The sequence below is a fragment of the Triticum urartu genome, chromosome 1A (genome assembly GCF_056163025.1).
Source record: "Triticum urartu cultivar PI428250 chromosome 1A, HENAU_Tu73, whole genome shotgun sequence".
Taxonomy (NCBI): domain Eukaryota; kingdom Viridiplantae; phylum Streptophyta; class Magnoliopsida; order Poales; family Poaceae; genus Triticum; species Triticum urartu.
In genome coordinates this window covers 462,830,938-462,846,951 of record NC_141873.1, presented here as the reverse complement: position 1 = coordinate 462,846,951, position 16,014 = coordinate 462,830,938, and the positions used below count along the sequence as shown (strand labels likewise).

At 44.6% G+C, this 16,014-nt stretch overlaps 2 protein-coding genes across 5 annotated transcripts; one reads left to right on the top strand and one right to left on the bottom strand.

Moving 5' to 3' along the window:
* Positions 1 to 825: 825 nt before the first annotated feature.
* LOC125530490 (uncharacterized) lies at positions 826 to 4,400 on the bottom strand. The gene is made up of 5 exons (XM_048694883.2): positions 4,087 to 4,400; positions 2,738 to 3,388; positions 2,425 to 2,656; positions 1,678 to 1,757; positions 826 to 1,259 (listed from the first exon to the last, which is right to left on the bottom strand). Exons 2-5 carry the CDS (start codon positions 3,374 to 3,376, stop codon positions 1,182 to 1,184), a joined length of 1,029 nt encoding a protein of 342 aa, XP_048550840.2. The 5' UTR covers positions 3,377 to 3,388; positions 4,087 to 4,400; the 3' UTR covers positions 826 to 1,181.
* A 198-nt stretch (positions 4,401 to 4,598) lies between these two features.
* LOC125530491 (wound-responsive family protein) lies at positions 4,599 to 14,287 on the top strand. Of its 4 annotated transcripts, none has more exons than XM_087525538.1 (14): positions 4,599 to 5,039; positions 5,796 to 5,882; positions 5,989 to 6,081; positions 7,351 to 7,427; positions 7,628 to 7,956; positions 8,140 to 8,243; positions 8,339 to 8,438; positions 8,541 to 8,653; positions 9,847 to 9,933; positions 11,741 to 11,863; positions 11,994 to 12,134; positions 12,471 to 12,518; positions 13,303 to 13,404; positions 13,587 to 14,287. In XM_087525538.1, exons 1-14 carry the CDS (start codon positions 4,749 to 4,751, stop codon positions 14,052 to 14,054), a joined length of 2,163 nt encoding a protein of 720 aa, XP_087381664.1. In that variant the 5' UTR covers positions 4,599 to 4,748; the 3' UTR covers positions 14,055 to 14,287. The 4 variants fall into 4 exon arrangements, with proteins under 4 accessions (XP_087381664.1, XP_087381663.1, XP_087381657.1 ...); XM_087525537.1 differs by having other exon boundaries at positions 8,077 to 8,243; XM_087525531.1 differs by having other exon boundaries at positions 7,628 to 8,040.
* The last annotated feature ends 1,727 nt before the right edge of the window (positions 14,288 to 16,014 follow it).

Here is a 16,014-nt window from a genome sequence, read left to right as displayed (position 1 = left end):
GAGTAGAGGAGGAGCCGGCCCTGGCGACGGCCGGCGGCATCGGCCCCGTGCTCATGGCCACGCCGGAGGTCGAGGAGGACGACACGCCGACAGGAGAAAACCCTTGGACGAGGGTCAAGAAAACCCCCCTGCCCAATGGGGTCCCAAGAAGCGGCGACTCCGTGGACGGAGCCGGCACCGAGCCCACGACCACGAGGTCCGGCAACGGCGGCGGAGCAAGAACGACCGGTACCGCATTGGCCGGCCCTCGTGGTGGCCAGCAGCAGATGGGGGGCGACGTTCACAGCACCGACGCCAGGTCCTTGCCCGAGTTCTGGAGCCCGGCCACCCAACGCTCTTGGATCTTGGCGATGCGCTGGTCGACGGGGGTCAGAGGACGACGCGTCAGTGGGCTAGGTGAAGCCATCAGAGAAGAGGAGAGGGAGGGGCGGTGAGTCAAAGAGGAGCGGTGGGAACAATGCGGGTAAGGTGGTGACAGGAGAGTGAGGGGGGGGGGGGGGCGGGGAGTTATGAGATGTCCCTTCCGTCTCCCGCGCTGCCCGAGGCGTGCAACCCCTCGCACGCGTGGCCGCACCGAGCCAGGCTCAGGCCTGCTTTAAGGTCCGTACAAGCTATAAATCGCATGCAGCCCAACTAACCAAACAGGCTACACATATCCCGCGCGGGCCTGGTTGATCTGCATGCAGGCAACCAAACACGCCCACAGTGGCCCGACAGTCGCCTCAGGCCCTCAGCAACCTTGGCCATTGATTTCCTTCCTTTCGTCACAACCCATCTTCCCCATAAGAGCAAGTACCGCAAGATAGTGTGATGCTCCCCCTAACAAAAGAAGAAAAATAATCTGATGCTTCACCGCAAACCGACCTACAACAAATCATCTCCATTCAGTTGGCCTAGCGCCCATCTGCATGCATGGAGCATCAACACTCAATGAAGAAACTGCTAAGAAACAAACGTCCATAGCACCATAGAGAACACCGAAGATCACACACAGATCTGGCTAAATCACAAACCCAAAGCAGCACATACGAGGCTACTTACATGCGGCCGCACAACAAAAGTACATGGTTGACATATTTACATAGCTGCCGATCGAGGAGTTGCTGCATCGACCTGCACCCTGCCTGTTTTTCCTCCAGTCTCGCAGCATATTGGACAACCGTGTCTGTTCCGGTTCTCGGTTAGTCATCTGGTGCGATGGGATTGCAGGCCAGCGCCTTGGGGATCCATGGCATGTGTGCTCCATCATGGCATAAGTTCTGCAGACAATGCGAACAAACACGGGTTTAGTTCGGGTAACAATGTAGTGTTTTTAGCATGGCCAAACACAGGAGAAGAGCAATTTTTGTTTTTCTCTACTTAGATGTTACATAAGTAGTTGTATTTTTCCAATGTACTCCCTCCGTCTCAAAATTCTTGTCTTAGATTAGTCTAGATACGGATGTATCTAATACTAAAACGTGACTTGATACATCCGTATTTAGACAAATCTAAGACAAGAATTTTGGGATGGAGAAGTATCTCCCTACTTAAGGAGCTTCCACTATAAACCTTCGCTCAGCCGGGCAAAACCATTAACTTCAGACCATTTAGAAATCACTGATTCTGACTTCCACTATATGATATCATTACTACTGACAGAAAAGAAGAATAACTAGGATGGTGAACAAAGATCACCTCCAGCCAGAAGAAGAATTTTCGCAGGAGGTTCAGTCGTCTCTCATTAGTGTCAGCAGTGTCGATTTGCTTGGCCAGATCTGCATCAGTTTTGGTAGCAAAGCACGATATTAATGCAATTGACAAATCCATCTAATGCCAAGTATTCATAAAATACTAATTTATGTTGCGGCACAAAAGTACAGCCTTCGAAACTGCTACAGGCACCATGAGAATCTTTGACCACAACGTTGATGGAAATGCTATAGTTACTTTGTTTCAAAGCAAGGCAGAGCAATAGTGAAAACTAGGCATCATGCATCCAAGGTTTCAAATGACTGTTTATAGAGGAAAGCTCACTGGGCACAATAAAGCAGCAACAGCTAGCTAACCCAAGCCACTTAAATATCAAGATTCTTTGTTCTATGATACTGTACATGTTATAAATAATTTTGCTTACATACGAAATGGTGATGAACAGATTAAATTCATGACTTTTAATAGAGTTCAGTGATCCATTTGGAAGAAAACATTTGAACATGGCTAGGAGCATAAATCAGTTACAATTTGTACCAGACCAGAAAATGCACAGTTTAAGAAATGCTTATATTTTTATTTTTTTAAACGGAAGTTTGAGAAATGCTTATCAACACCTCACTGAAATCAAGGTTCAAAATGAAGCTCTTAGACTACAACCACAAGAAAGGCGCAACAACGGAATAACCCTATCAGGCTAAAAAGGTTGCCCATAGACAATATAGTAACCACCTGGGTAGTGATCAAGATACGACAGTCCAACGAATCCTGTGGGATAGCGTTTGGATCCACTTCGCAATTGTCTTTGTCTGCTCACAGGCTTCTGGTCAGTGGCTTTTCTCATAAGCTCTTCGTATTCATTTTGGTCATATGGCTGACTTAAAACAGAATCAAGTTTTTCATCAAATGTAGAAGGAGCACCACAACTAAGAGCAAGCGGTTCTTCTTCACAATCTTCACATGCCTGCCGCAAAAACCAAATTATGGAATAAAAACAGAATAATTAAATAGATAACCCACAAAACTGAACTGAAGTAGAACTCACCTCAAAATCAGAAGATTCAGTACAAGGTACAACTCCATGCTCATCTGTGCAGATTGAATCCCGACCATGCAAATTGTCTGGAGCAGGCCTGTCAATTCCACGTTCAGACATAACCACAGTTCTCAATTCATCATATCCAGGGGGTGTCTCCTCCTCTTGCTCATATATCACAGTAACACCTGGTTCCAGCTCAAGAACCATGAAACCATCCTTGATCTTCATGAGGCTCAGAAATTCTGCGTAAGATTCATCAACATCTGAGGTGTTCTTCTTCACAGACGATGTCCTTGGGAGAAAGGAATGGCCCGCATTTACATTGACAGCGCTGCCTGATGTTTGATCTAGTCGGTCGACGTTCGGACCACCCCGACTTGTGTGTGGCAATTTTTTGGGGACATTTGTGCCGTCTCTGGCATTTGCGGCTCCATATGGCATAACATCCTCTTCATACCTGATGGAAGCAGGCAAGCCATGGTCCCCATTTGGCATATGAAACACATACGCACTTCCATCTTCAATTAGATTTTCCAAGAAAATCTTGTAAGACGGATCAATATCTGAATCATCTTTGCGAGTCAAACTGGCGAACACCTTGTTGTTGTCGCGTGACGATCTATTCGCCATTTTCTGGTTCTTCATCTGGCTGATTACCTGAAGATTCAAGAAGGCTTATATCATATGCATCAACAGTCATCCTATCAATATAACTACCATAAAAATCCAGAGAGCAATGAGCAGGTGATTCATGCACATAACCTACACTGAAACATCATGGCAACTGCACCCTGCAATCTAGCAATAGAAACCCAATGGCGCTGAACAAATTTAGTGAACCCCAATTCATCACCAGGTATGTGGACTGTATATACCGCATGACGATTCATGGATACTGTTCCAACCATGGCAAGATGGAAGATGAGCTCAGGATTCTGACCATTTAGACTGGAAGAACGCTTGGTATCGAGCACACAACACTGAAACAAAATTCTGTTTCAGTGTAGTATCTCTGGAGCGCACCAGAATCATATCTCCGCACCAAACAAAGCTGCCACTGGAACTGCATGCGACTAAAATCGCCCTAGGATGAAAGATCCGAGCAGAAACCCGCGGGGATTTGCCGGGCACACACCGCACAGCAACAAACGGGATGCGGACCCCTGGGCAACAAAACCCCATTCCGCAGATCGCAGAATAACTAACTGCAGACAATGCATACAAGAAGGAAGTGCATGCAGCACGGAGGGAAGAAGAAACCGGTAAAAGCGCAGGGGATCCGATCGGCGGCCGGATCCCAGTCGAACACTGTAGGTTTAGGCGTGGAGGATTTGGGGAACGAAGCTCACGCTTACCTGCGGGAAGAAGAGGAGACCGGTGGTTTGGTCCCCTTCCCGCTTCCTTCCGATAATGGCGGGCGGCAAGGGGGGGATTTACTGCCGCCGAGCGAGCTTCCCCGCCGTTGCAGATTTAGGGCTCATCTCCAGCAGCGTTCGCCGTGGTAGGAACAGCGAAAGCGGACAGCGAGCAGGGACAGGTCCGGGAAGAAGATGCTCCGCTCGGAGTCGGAGTGCCGTCGTTTCGGTTCGAATAGGCCGAGAGAAGGCCCGCGTAGGTGCTAATGGGCCGGCCAGCCAGCCCGCCCGCGAGCTCGCGGAAACGGTAAACGGCGACGGCGACGGACGGCGAGAGGAGAGGAGGGGAGGAGAGGCGAGTAGGGAAAAGGAAAGTAAATCCACGGCCGTACGCGTCGTCAGTCCAGCCGTTGTGGAGAGGAGAGGAGAGAGGAGGCTTTTCCCCCGTCGTCCTCCTCACCCACCTGACAGGCACCGGCACCACCAGCACCACCCCGCCCCGCCACGCCACGCCAAGCATCCCTCCCCTCCTCCCCTCCCCTCCCCTCCCAACCAACTCGCCCCGCCGGCGCCGACCCGCGGCCCTACAACCCCTCCAGACCCCCTCGATCCGATGCGCTAGCCCGCTGATCCGGGGCCCCAATCGCGCAATTCCCGCCGCCATGGACGCCCCCGCGCCTACCCCCGCCCCCGCCCCTCCCGCCGCCGCGGTGCCGGCCGAGGCCGCCGCGAGGGCTCCTGCCCCCGCTCCTGCGCCGCCGCAGCCTGCCGCGGCGGCCCCGCCGGCGGGGAGGCAGCTGTTCTCCGTGGAGCTCCGGCCCGGGGAGACCACCATTGTGTCGTGGAAGAAGCTTCTCAAGGATGCCGGCCCGGGAGCCGCCCCGCCGCCCTCCCTGCCCGCCGCGGCGGTGCAGCCGGTCGTTGCCCCCCTCGCGGGGCCCTCTGGTGCTGCGGTAGGTCTTCGTGCCCCCCCCTTCTATGTGTTCTCCTCCTCGCTGTATGCATACACCTAACCTATGTGGTCGCCGATCAAGCCTGCGAACCGAGGGATTTCGAGTGGGATGGATGGATAAATTGGGATTTTATTAGTGCATAATATGTTGGAGACTAGCTAGATACAACTGTTAGTGCATTTGTGGGCTCATCAGTGGAGTAATGTGGTCTATGTAGAGCGAGCATAGAAGTAGTTTGCAGAAGAGACATTTAGTGCAGACAGCAAAAGTTAGGAGATGTAAAATAAAGACAAGGCATACATCAGGTGTTGTCGTGGACGGTGGAACCCTTTGCGAGAAGGTAGGATTGTGCCCGCTTAGCTTATCCTCCAGGGCATCGAAACATATACACACTTCCACCAACAGTGCAGCAAAAACCTGAAGAAGATTCAACAAAACTCTTCAGGGTAACTGATGAGGTGGCTACTGTAAAATGAAATTGCTTACTTTTGATATGCACTATACAAGACACAGGCTGATTTCTAATTAAAATTTGCTGTTGGTAGTTCACAGTATATGGAAAATGTTGATGTGTTATCTATCATCCTTGTCGTTCACATTGGCAGCTGCTGCACTTACCCGTTCTTTGGATTAATCAGCTTATCTTGTGTTTGTTTTCACATGTAATCGATATATTAATTATTATTTTTGTTGTTGCAAACAGTTGGATTATTGTTGTATTTCATATTGAGGCTATCTCATCTTTTTTTGAGTCAGGTACATCCAACAGAAAACGACCCAAATGATCCATCACAGTCAAATCGGTTCAATGCAGTTATTGAGAAAATCGAGCGCCTTTACATGGTAAGGCACATGTTGTTATCTCAAGAGAGGAGGACATGTATTTTTTTACTTAATACACCATGTGCATAACGTCTTTGCCCCATGTCCTCGTACTGCACTTTGGCAGGGCAAACATAGTAGCGACGAAGAAGATTTGGGTGATGTGCCTGATGATGATCAGTATGACACCGAAGATTCTTTCATTGATGACGCTGAATTGGTTAGTTTTTTCATTGCTTCAGAGTACTTTCTTACCTGGATGCTAGGAATTACCTGGATGATGCTGAATTGGTTATTAAACATAAAGACTATATAGAACCTTAGGGTAAGCTCCGGCGTTGGGTTTTTACGGTTTGTTCGGTCCGGTCTCTTCGGTCTTCCAGAAATTTGGTCTTCCCAAACTGATGACTGAAATTACTTCGTCTTTTCTCTATTCGGTCTTCGGTCTATACCATCTAGAATTCGGTCCTGACCAAATAGACCGAATTTGTAAATTGATCCATTGATTAAACTCTTCAGCATACACATAGAAATAGGACGGGAGAACGGGCGTGCTTATATTGCAAGATGGGCGGCGGATGCGGGATGCAGCGAGTAGCAGCAGATGTTGGAGGATGGGAGGTGGAGCAGCGGACATTGGAGAAGATCCGGCGACCAGGCGTGGAGGTGGAGTACCAGATGTTGGAGGACGAGAGCGGCGACCGGGGGTGGAGGTGGAGCACTGGACAGTGGTGGAAATAGGAGGACCGAGGATGGGAGGTGGCTCGGTGAGTGGTGGCGGCGCGATGCATGGGGGTTAACAATGCTGGCTAGCATCTAGGTTTGGGAGTTAGGAGAGAGGAGGAGATGAGATGGGGCCGGCCAGTCATGGACTCGAGCCAGGACGCAAGGCAAGTGGGTTACTTGGCCTCGAGGCCGTAATGAATGGGCTTGATAGGTAATGGGCTGGCGGCTGGTGTGGAGGACCTAGTAGTTCGGTCACTTCGGGTTATTCAGTTAGCACAACAACACGACCGATTCAACCGAAGCTACTTCGGTCTTCTTATTCTGACAGACCGAATTTAATTTGGTCTTTTGTTGTTCGGTATTTACGGCTTCGGTTTCGGTCTTTCGGTCTTCGGTTTTTGTGCCTGGGCTGACCTTAGGGATAAGCACTTCACCTGACCTTTTTAACCAGTATTGAGAATGATGCGTTCATTTCTATTCTTTCTTTCTTACTGCAAGAACAGTCAAATCCTAGTGTACATAGAGTACAATAGTATACTGCCAGGAAGGATTTTGCTAAAAACTTATTCAGCGGTGCATGACAATAGCTCAAAGTTTTGTTAGAATACACTGATGTCAGTTTCTGTGCGGACAAAATGATACATTACATGTTTCCTGCTCCAATGTTAGACAGCGAGTTCAATTTTATTGCTGTATGGTCAGAATTTTTGAAGATGTCGGGCTAATAGCAGCCATTGTGATTGCTTATTACTTGCATTTGTAGGACGAGTACTTTGAAGTTGACAATTTGGAAACCAAGCACACTGGATTTTTTGTGAACAAAGGGAAATTGGAACAAAGGTAATTTTTCTGATACTTATTTGATTTGCAACTATTGAGCTGCACAATTTATGGTCTTACCTGTGCTAATTCTTCATAGCTGTATCATGGTGGGTGATATAATAACTACTAAGCAACAACTCGAGCTTACTGCGTACATGCTTTATACATGTGCCGTTATAGGGCATAAATAATGACATTACTTCAGCTTTGTTTTGCAGTGAGTATGGCTCAGTACAAAATGTTGTACCAGATGGCACAGTACAAAATGTTGGACCGAAGAAACGGAGAAGAAGAGACTCTTCAAATTCTTACATCGAAAATAGCAAGGAGCTTGCAACAGGCAGCATGCCTGTAAAAGCCCCTAAAAGAAATGCTCTTGAAATAGGGAAAAACATAGCAAGTAGCGACTTAAGTTCTTACAGCGAATATCACTCTGAAGGCAACAAACCGTTGACGAATAAAAGTAATTCCCCTGGAAGAATGCAGAAAGTGAATGCCAGTGACAATGCAACTGGTGCTGAGTACGCATCACTTCCGAAGATATCAAGTAAGGGTGTTTCATTACCTTCTTCAGAAATAAAGGACTTGAACAAGCATAAAACTGCAGTGCCGCAGGCTGTTGATTTTGCTCGTAAGTCTACAACTAATGCAACAAACCCTTATCCAGCATACTTGGAGAAGGATGCTGCAGTGCAACTTGATCTCCAATTGAAAAAATCCTCTAATGTAGCGAAGCCAGATTTGCCAAAGAAAATGCGCTCCAAAGAAAAATATGGTGTCAATCAGTTTCCTGGCTTGACTACAGCAGACAACGTATATTCGACACAAACAACGGTAAGAATCAGATGAACTTGTACTGTGAGTATGGTGTGATTCAGTTATCTGTATGCACTAGTTTTGTTTTATGATATTATGTGCTACCTTTTCAGCACTTGGCTGCAAACAGGCGCATAGAAGGTTCAGGTATTAAGGCCAAGGGTACCAGACTCGAGCGAGCTATTCGTGACCTTGAAAATATTGTTGGTGAATGTGCGTACCTTGTGTACAGATTCTTTATTCAATTGTATACTTTACTTTGAAGCACTTCTGGAAGTAACTTTAGTGTTTGCTACTTAATATTCCTCCTCACAGACAAACCGCATACTCTTGATGTTCCGTACATTGATCCAAATTGTCAAGGAGCGGTCAAAAGAAGACTGCCTCAAGAAATAAAACAAAAACTTGCTAAGGTCGCAAGGTTATCGGTATGTTCTGCTACACCATATTTTACGTCAGAGTTAAGTGCTTCTGGTTAGTCCCTCCTGTGTTGCTACTTCGGCTTTAGATAAAATTTTGGACTTCAGGTGGGGTGTTCCCCCTTCTGCTGTGAGTTTGAAAAAAAAACTCACAGCTGACACTGTTCCTAACCTGCATAGAACATTGGTTAGACTTTAGTACTATCTTATTGATGTTTAAATTACTTTTTGAAAAATTATGTGACCTTGTCTTGGTTCTGGAGTACAAAACAACTGCTGAACCCAGTAACCCATCAAGGCATACATAGTGGTTTTCTTGTTCTGCTAAAACTATAGTTTTCTTCTCTTATATCTGTGCTGCTAGATTTCATAAAATCAGTAGCCTATATTTACTACAGCGATAAAGTGAGGTACCTCAGCCACAACACCAGCTATGGCGAGTGCTGAGGTGACACTGTACACACATAAAGAATGTAGCAAAAGCAGTGCTGCCATGCATTGACATCAACTATATATAGAAAGATGACAGTACACAATGCATCATGAAGCATCAAACTTGAGATTCACGCATGTAACAGTAATTTGGCAAGAGCATTCAGCTTCAGCCACGAACCATCAAGCAAGAGATTCACGCATGTAATAGTAATCTGGCAAGAAATACACACCACTCAGCCAGGTCGATGAGAGGGAGGAGGGAGGGTGAAGCTAACCTGCTGCAATGGCCGGCTAACAAATTAGGAAGAGGGAGGGCTTGAGGTGGAGGGTGGCCTGACGGTAGTCACAGCTGTCGCTGCCACCAGATCCAGAACGGATGGGAACAGGGATGGTGGCGGCAGGCTGGGATGCCTTAGAGAGTTGCAAGCACCGACACAAAACAGATGGGGAGGAGGATTCCTCATGTTCAGAACCTCTGTCTTCAATGACTATATCTGTAGTTATCCGAAATGCAAACTGTGATCTGTAACGTACTTCCTTGGCAGTTTTGACATAAAATCTGCAGTTTTGAGTTTACTCTTTGAGATTAGAGAGATCTAGGCATATACACCTTAAATTCCTGTGCTGCTGCTTTTCGTCGTGTGAATGTAGAAGCTTGGAAAGTACAGCCTGTGCTTGTTTTTGTGTGTTCCAGTAAAAGCACTCGGTTATAGTGGCAGTTTTAACTTACTGTGCAGCTCACAACAGTGAATTCTTGATAAATGCAGGCAAATCAGGGTAAAATCTCAGAAGATGAATTGATCAATCGCCTCATGGGCATAGTGGGGCACCTTGTGCAGCGTAGGACACTGAAGGTGAGTAGAGGCAGTGATTAAAGTATGCGCATTGTTGTATTGATTTTGCGAATTTTTTATTCTTTTAGTATGTGTTCAAGCATGGCATCATGATCCTTTTTAGGTGGTTGCTTTTGTGAGTTTCAGATTCCAAAAAAATGTTAATTTTGTAATATTCCTGCACTGTCCACCGCCTTGATCTTGAATCTGGAGGAATTTAGAGGAATTTGTGATGAGTAGGTCTTCTATTTGTTATAGTTATAGTTCACTTGCAGCTTTGAATGAGTTCTAGCACGATTACTATTAGGAGAAAGCCATTTTTAAGTTCCAGTTTTGTATTCACCTACTGTTAGGGTCTTAGGTACTTGTGGATGAATTTAATAACATTTTGGATGGCTATTGGCATGCTGATATATTTTTATAAGAACACATTTTTTTGGCGTCGTTATGTGATTATGCATTTTCATATGATAGTTTACATTTTTCAATTTAAGTCATGTGGATGAACTAAGCAGCAAGTCAAGCTTACTGGATTTGATCTTTTGATTTGTACAATAATCATGCTACTGACAATAGACTAAAATTTGCTTTCATGTAACTGAACAAGCAGACTCCATGATAAAGGAACTATATTTTTGTCCACATGTCTTCTTTTGGTTGGCTAGGAAACAGTGGAGAGACTGCATTATATAAATATAAATTGTGCTTAGTGAAGATAGTTTATTTAAGGAAGGATGCGCAAGAGAGCAAATCTAATTAATCGTCTCTAGTAGCCAGATAAATACTTATGGTTCCCTTTCCCTCAATGCACTATGGGTGTGAGTTCCTTGCTTCGAGATTCTTTATCATTCAACTTTACTTGCAACCTGACCTTCCCTTCTCACTGCTTCTAATATCTTGCATATCATGAGTAGTAAAATTCAGTGTATCCAGGATCTCTTGGTTATTTAACGAGTTCTAATAAAGGACTAAAAAAATGAAATGAGAAATATGCTCGTAGATTGAACATCCAAGTTGGTTGATGCGAGGAATTGCAGTCCTCATTGACCACCTGGACCTTTGAGTGCAACATACTTCACCAAACTCTCATCTTGGGAAGTTGTCATGCAGAAAAGATAGGGGGCTCTAATAATAGATCATGATCACAGACTCAGAGTGCCCCAGCTAGTTTTTTCAGCCAGCACCTTGTGTTTGGATTTTGGAAAGAGACCGCCTTTCCAAGATTGCCCTACCAAATATTTGGCTAGCTAAAATTTTGGTCAGGCTTTTGCTAGCCGGGGTTTGCCCAGCATTGGCATGAAAAACGAACTAGAGTGGGGAAAGAGGCATTGGCATGCCAAAACATTGGTAACCATCCAAACAAACACCAAAAGTTTGGTGACCATCAAAAAATTGGTAGGGTGAGCTTTGGCCCATGCAAACAGGTGCAAAACTACCTACTGATGGTGCAAACAAGAATTGGTCTTCCACTTCTTCAATTTCTGCACCTCTCATTGCTAAAGAGAGAACAAGCAACATAGACAGCAGAAAATAGAGGCGGTATAACAATATTGACCATGCATGTCACGGTATAACAATATTCCGAGTCTTGAGCATCTGACTGTGTTATTGCTTCATTTTTTCAGTTATGGCCTTTATATTGCTTGCATCATGTCTTGCATTGCTTTGAATTGTACTCCCTCCGTCCGAAAAAGCTTGTCCCAAGCTTGTCTCTCAAATGGATGTATCTAGCACTAACTTGATGCTAGATACATCCATTTGAGGGACAAGCTTTTTGGACGGAGGGAGTATATTGTACCGTAGTTTCACTAATTGTTGGTATCTTCAGAGAAACATGAAAGAAATGGTCGAATCGGGTATGTGCGCTAAGCAAGAGAAGGCTGACAAGTTCCAGCAAGTGAAAACTGAGATCTATGAAATGGTCAAAGCACGTCTAGACACCAAGCCCAAGGTAAGACTGCAATGCTGAGTAGGATGTGCAGGATTCACTTCATTTGGGTTCTTGCATTTTATTTTAGCTTTTGATTTCCTCAATGCATCAGAAGTTTAATTTAGAAAATTTTGCCTCCATTTGCTTTTAGGTTACTGAACAAAGGGATGATTCAGCACATGATTTTCAAGGGGGTGTCAGTATTGATGATAAAACAGCCTTAAAAGGCAAATTTGTTCTGGATGCTCCACTGGAGGACAGGATCTGTGATCTATATGATCTTTATGTTGAGGTATAGACATGCAGATGTATCTCCTTCAATGATAGTATTTCAAAGCTAGTGGCCAGTTTTCTCTCTACAGAAATGCTGGAAGCTTCGGGAGGGATACTTTTCTGTTTAGTTTTAGGTTTTATCTATTGTACATGTCTGTATTTTGTGAAGAGATAAAATCTTTGCCCACCCTGTCAGGAGCTTAGTACAGTTATTTCGAAATAAGAGTGGCCTCGAAAGGCTCCTTGCCTTTAGCCTTATTTAGTTTGATCTATGCGTATTTAGTATCACTTCAAAGCCTTGAGTTCCATATAACTTATGATTATGCTTAATTATTGAAAATCGCATGCTTTTCAGGGTATGGATGAAGACAAGGGCCCTCAGAGTCGTAAGTTATATGTAGAGGTATGGCCTGCCAATTTACATGTTTCTTTTTCTGTTCCTCCTTTCTGTTTTGCAGCTATTTTGGATTCTAACTTTGAAGTAGTCTAATAGCGATCCCTTTTTTAGGAACATCTGTTGAAAGAACCTACTCCCTCCGGTCGGAAATAAGTGTCGTGGTTTTAGTTCAAATTTGAACTAAAACCACGACACTTATTTCCTATCGGAGTACTATACTGTAATATGCAAACATGTTTTCGACGGAGTAATGGTCCTTAAAAGACTTCTTTTTCAGTTCTGGCATGGTACTTACAATCACACAGAAAGATCTTGGCGGTGAACTTAAATGTGGTTCCTTAGTAATACACCCTTTTGGTTATCATAATCCGATTGACTATGATGGTGTCTCTAAGCTAACCAATATATGCCTTTTGGCTTGCTCCATTATTTTGCATGTAGTCGAGATTTTTTTAGCGAGGTAATCCAAAGTCAAACAAATGCCTCTGTGTACCAGCTAAAGATTAGTGTGTCTCTAAGCTAGCCAATACATAATGCCTTTCGGCTCACTACGTTATTTTGTATGTAGTCGAGGAAACTTCTAGCAAAGTAATCCAAAGTCAAAGAAATGCCTTTGTGCACGAGCTAAAGATTATCGTGAGATACTCTGTTAATTGTGTTTCATGGATCATGAATTTTGCACCAATTTAGTTATTTCATAAGCTTCTGAGTAACATATTAGTTTGAGATACACCAGCTCATGTGCTTTTATACTAGTTCACGACGTGCTCGCATTATCTTTCTGCACCAGCTTGCTGACTTGTGGCCACAAGGTTACATGGATAAAGTTGAAATTCGAAATGCCATTTCAAGATCGAAGGAGCGAAGAAATTTATTGTACCGGCAGCGCAAGGTGAATGTCTTTTGAGCTTAACATGCCTAGTTAAAAATCTCCTTGGAAAAAAAAGCAAGTACACAACTCTGTGGCATCCATTTCTGCATACCCTGCCCAATATGAAACGAATGCACAATACCTGGTTGGAACAAAATGTCACTCAGTGACTAACTGGATGTTGCATGTTAAATAAAAATCAGGTTCGCAACGAGGAGAGAATGAAGAGGAGAAGGATAGCTGCTGCCGCCAAGTCACGAGATGGCAACCCAATGGTGGCTCAGTATGCTACAGCACAGCAAGTTATGCAACCGCCCGTGAAAGACGCTAGTCCATCGATGACAAGCACACACACCTTGTATCCTGTTGTTAACTATGGACATAGCCAGGTCTGCAGAAACGCTGACAGAGTTGGTGAAGGGACCGTGGGTGCAGCATCTGACGGCAACCGTAGTTCTTCCACGGACATCAAGAGGAGGAAACTAGGGTCTGACGCCGCCGTGGATCTGCAACTGCAAGCTAACCCACTGAAGGTTCCCCCGCGGTATGTCAGCGAGAAGCAGAAGCCTGCGAAGCGTGTGGATGATGCAAAGGTCGGCAGTAGCAGTAGCCTTCCTCAGACGGTGCTTGCCGTTGCAGGCTATGACCCCCAGCGGCCCGGCTACAGCTAACAAAATCATTTTGGTGGTGCTCCATTGGGGAACAGAAGAATAAATCATGGCCAAAGGTTGGCTTGTAACAAAGATAGGTAGGTAGATGTTCGATGTGCTCGCTGCCAATTGACTTCTGAGCAAATTATGATTGAACTCTTAGCGCGTCATCTTGACTGAGAAGGGTATTTTCTGGCCCATTTGTAGTTTGGAAAGATGAATAATTTACATGGTTTAGTCTGTTTCGTTTGTCATTGTTTCCCCTCGTTGTAATCATTCTGTTGTCGGTTCTCGCTTACCAACATCTGCATCTGAGCTCCATTTTGAGTGCCGGAATTTATCATATGAGCCTGTTTATCAGAAATCCATGTCTTACGTTTTGGAAAATATTATGAAAAACATACAGGTCGTAGATAGATACTTGTCCACGATGAGTTTGGTAGTGAAAGTAAGTCATTTTTTGCCGCTTACAGATCACGGTAGTTACTAATGTTGGCGAACAAAAATTTCTACATGTATTATTGTGTTTTGATAATAATATATAATGAGTAGATTCTTTTTTTGAGAATCGATAATAATGAGGTTTTTAGCAAAGATAGCTAGGCTTTTATTCGTTGTCGAGAATGTTTACAGGGATTACATTTGTGTCGAACGGAGCGTCCAGCCAAATGTGCTTCGAAATTAGAAGCTCTAGATTCAAATGTAAAATTACAAGAAATAAATCCTTTTGAAGTTTCTTTCAGTTCTCTGATAATACCACCGTAGTTGCCTCCCGTGTCCTCCTAGATATGATTTGACTTGTTTGCAATCAGATGCCACAAGCAAGTGTTGCATCCCAAATCTTTTGCAAGTGATAGTTACTCCCTACACGCCACTGCTTCCACCGTAGCATGATCAAGCATCCCATGGATCACAAGTATGGCCGACGCGTCATACGATAGGAAAACCTGCTCGATCAACGACCTGTTCCAGCATGCATTTCCTTGTCCCATGAGCTCCGTTACCATTCGCGGTGGGTCCCTGACCAATGAGACAATTGGCCGCATGTTCTCTTCCCGCGATAGCCAATTTGGTTGCCAAATATTTGTGCTCTCTCCATTACAAATCCGTTTTATCAATCCTTTCCTTAGAAACTCGGGGCCTTCCATCATCACCCGCCAGATTTGGGACGGGTGTGTGCAGAACTGAGGTGAAAGAAATTGTGCCTCCGGAAAATATACTGCCTTCAGGATTCTTGCGCTTAAGGATCCAGGGTTCTCCATGACTCTCCAAGCTTGCCTAGCTAGAAGGGCAAGATCAAAAAAATTCAAAGTCTCAGAATCCCAGACCTCCCATGTATTTTGGCATGCTCACAGTATCCTACAAGACCCAATACGGTTTTCATTGTCCCCTTTTACTTCCTTACCAAAATGCCTTGATCATCGATGTCAAATGCTGGCAAAGTCCTCTAGGGAGTATGAAACAAGACATAGAGTAAACCAGTATTACCTGGGCTACAAATTTTAATAAGACCTCCTTTCCTGCCGCTGATAGGATCTTCTCCATCCATCCTTGTATCTTGGCCCAAAGACGGTCTTTCAAATACTTGAAGGCCCCATTTTTTGAAATACCTACATCTGAAGGTATGCCTAAGTACTTTTCATTCAACCGCTGGACATTCAAGACATTCTTAACCGCCAATCTCATCTCATCTGGACACCTCTACTAAAAAGATTTAATAGTTATCTTTATTAAGTCTCTACAGAAGCATCTCGGTATCGTGACTTGGCCGCAAACATGGAGAATCTTAGTTTTTAAATTTCAGTAAATTCAAAACTCAGCTGAAATTCATGAAACTCGTCATGGTGTCATATGGTGTCATGATATGACACCAATAGACTATGATTCTTTTGTCAAATTCGAGATAAGTTTTGATATAAAGTTCTTACAAATGGGAGCTTATTAATAGTTGCAACACAAAGCTACCACATTATCATTGCAA

Excerpts from the sequence above, each read along its gene's own strand:
- LOC125530490 (XM_048694883.2), bottom strand. The coding sequence starts at position 3,376 with ATGAAGAACCAGAAAATGGCGAATAGATCGTCACGCGACAACAACAAG. Across the intron at positions 1,758-2,424 it reads GTATCTTGATCACTACCCAG|ATCTGGCCAAGCAAATCGAC; the intron begins GTGGTTACTATA and ends AAACTGATGCAG. Across the intron at positions 1,260-1,677 it reads AATTCTTCTTCTGGCTGGAG|AACTTATGCCATGATGGAGC; the intron begins GTGATCTTTGTT and ends CATTGTCTGCAG.
- LOC125530491 (XM_087525530.1), top strand. The coding sequence starts at position 4,749 with ATGGACGCCCCCGCGCCTACCCCCGCCCCCGCCCCTCCCGCCGCCGCG. Across the intron at positions 12,519-13,302 it reads GTCGTAAGTTATATGTAGAG|CTTGCTGACTTGTGGCCACA; the intron begins GTATGGCCTGCC and ends TTTCTGCACCAG. Across the intron at positions 13,405-13,586 it reads TATTGTACCGGCAGCGCAAG|GTTCGCAACGAGGAGAGAAT; the intron begins GTGAATGTCTTT and ends AATAAAAATCAG.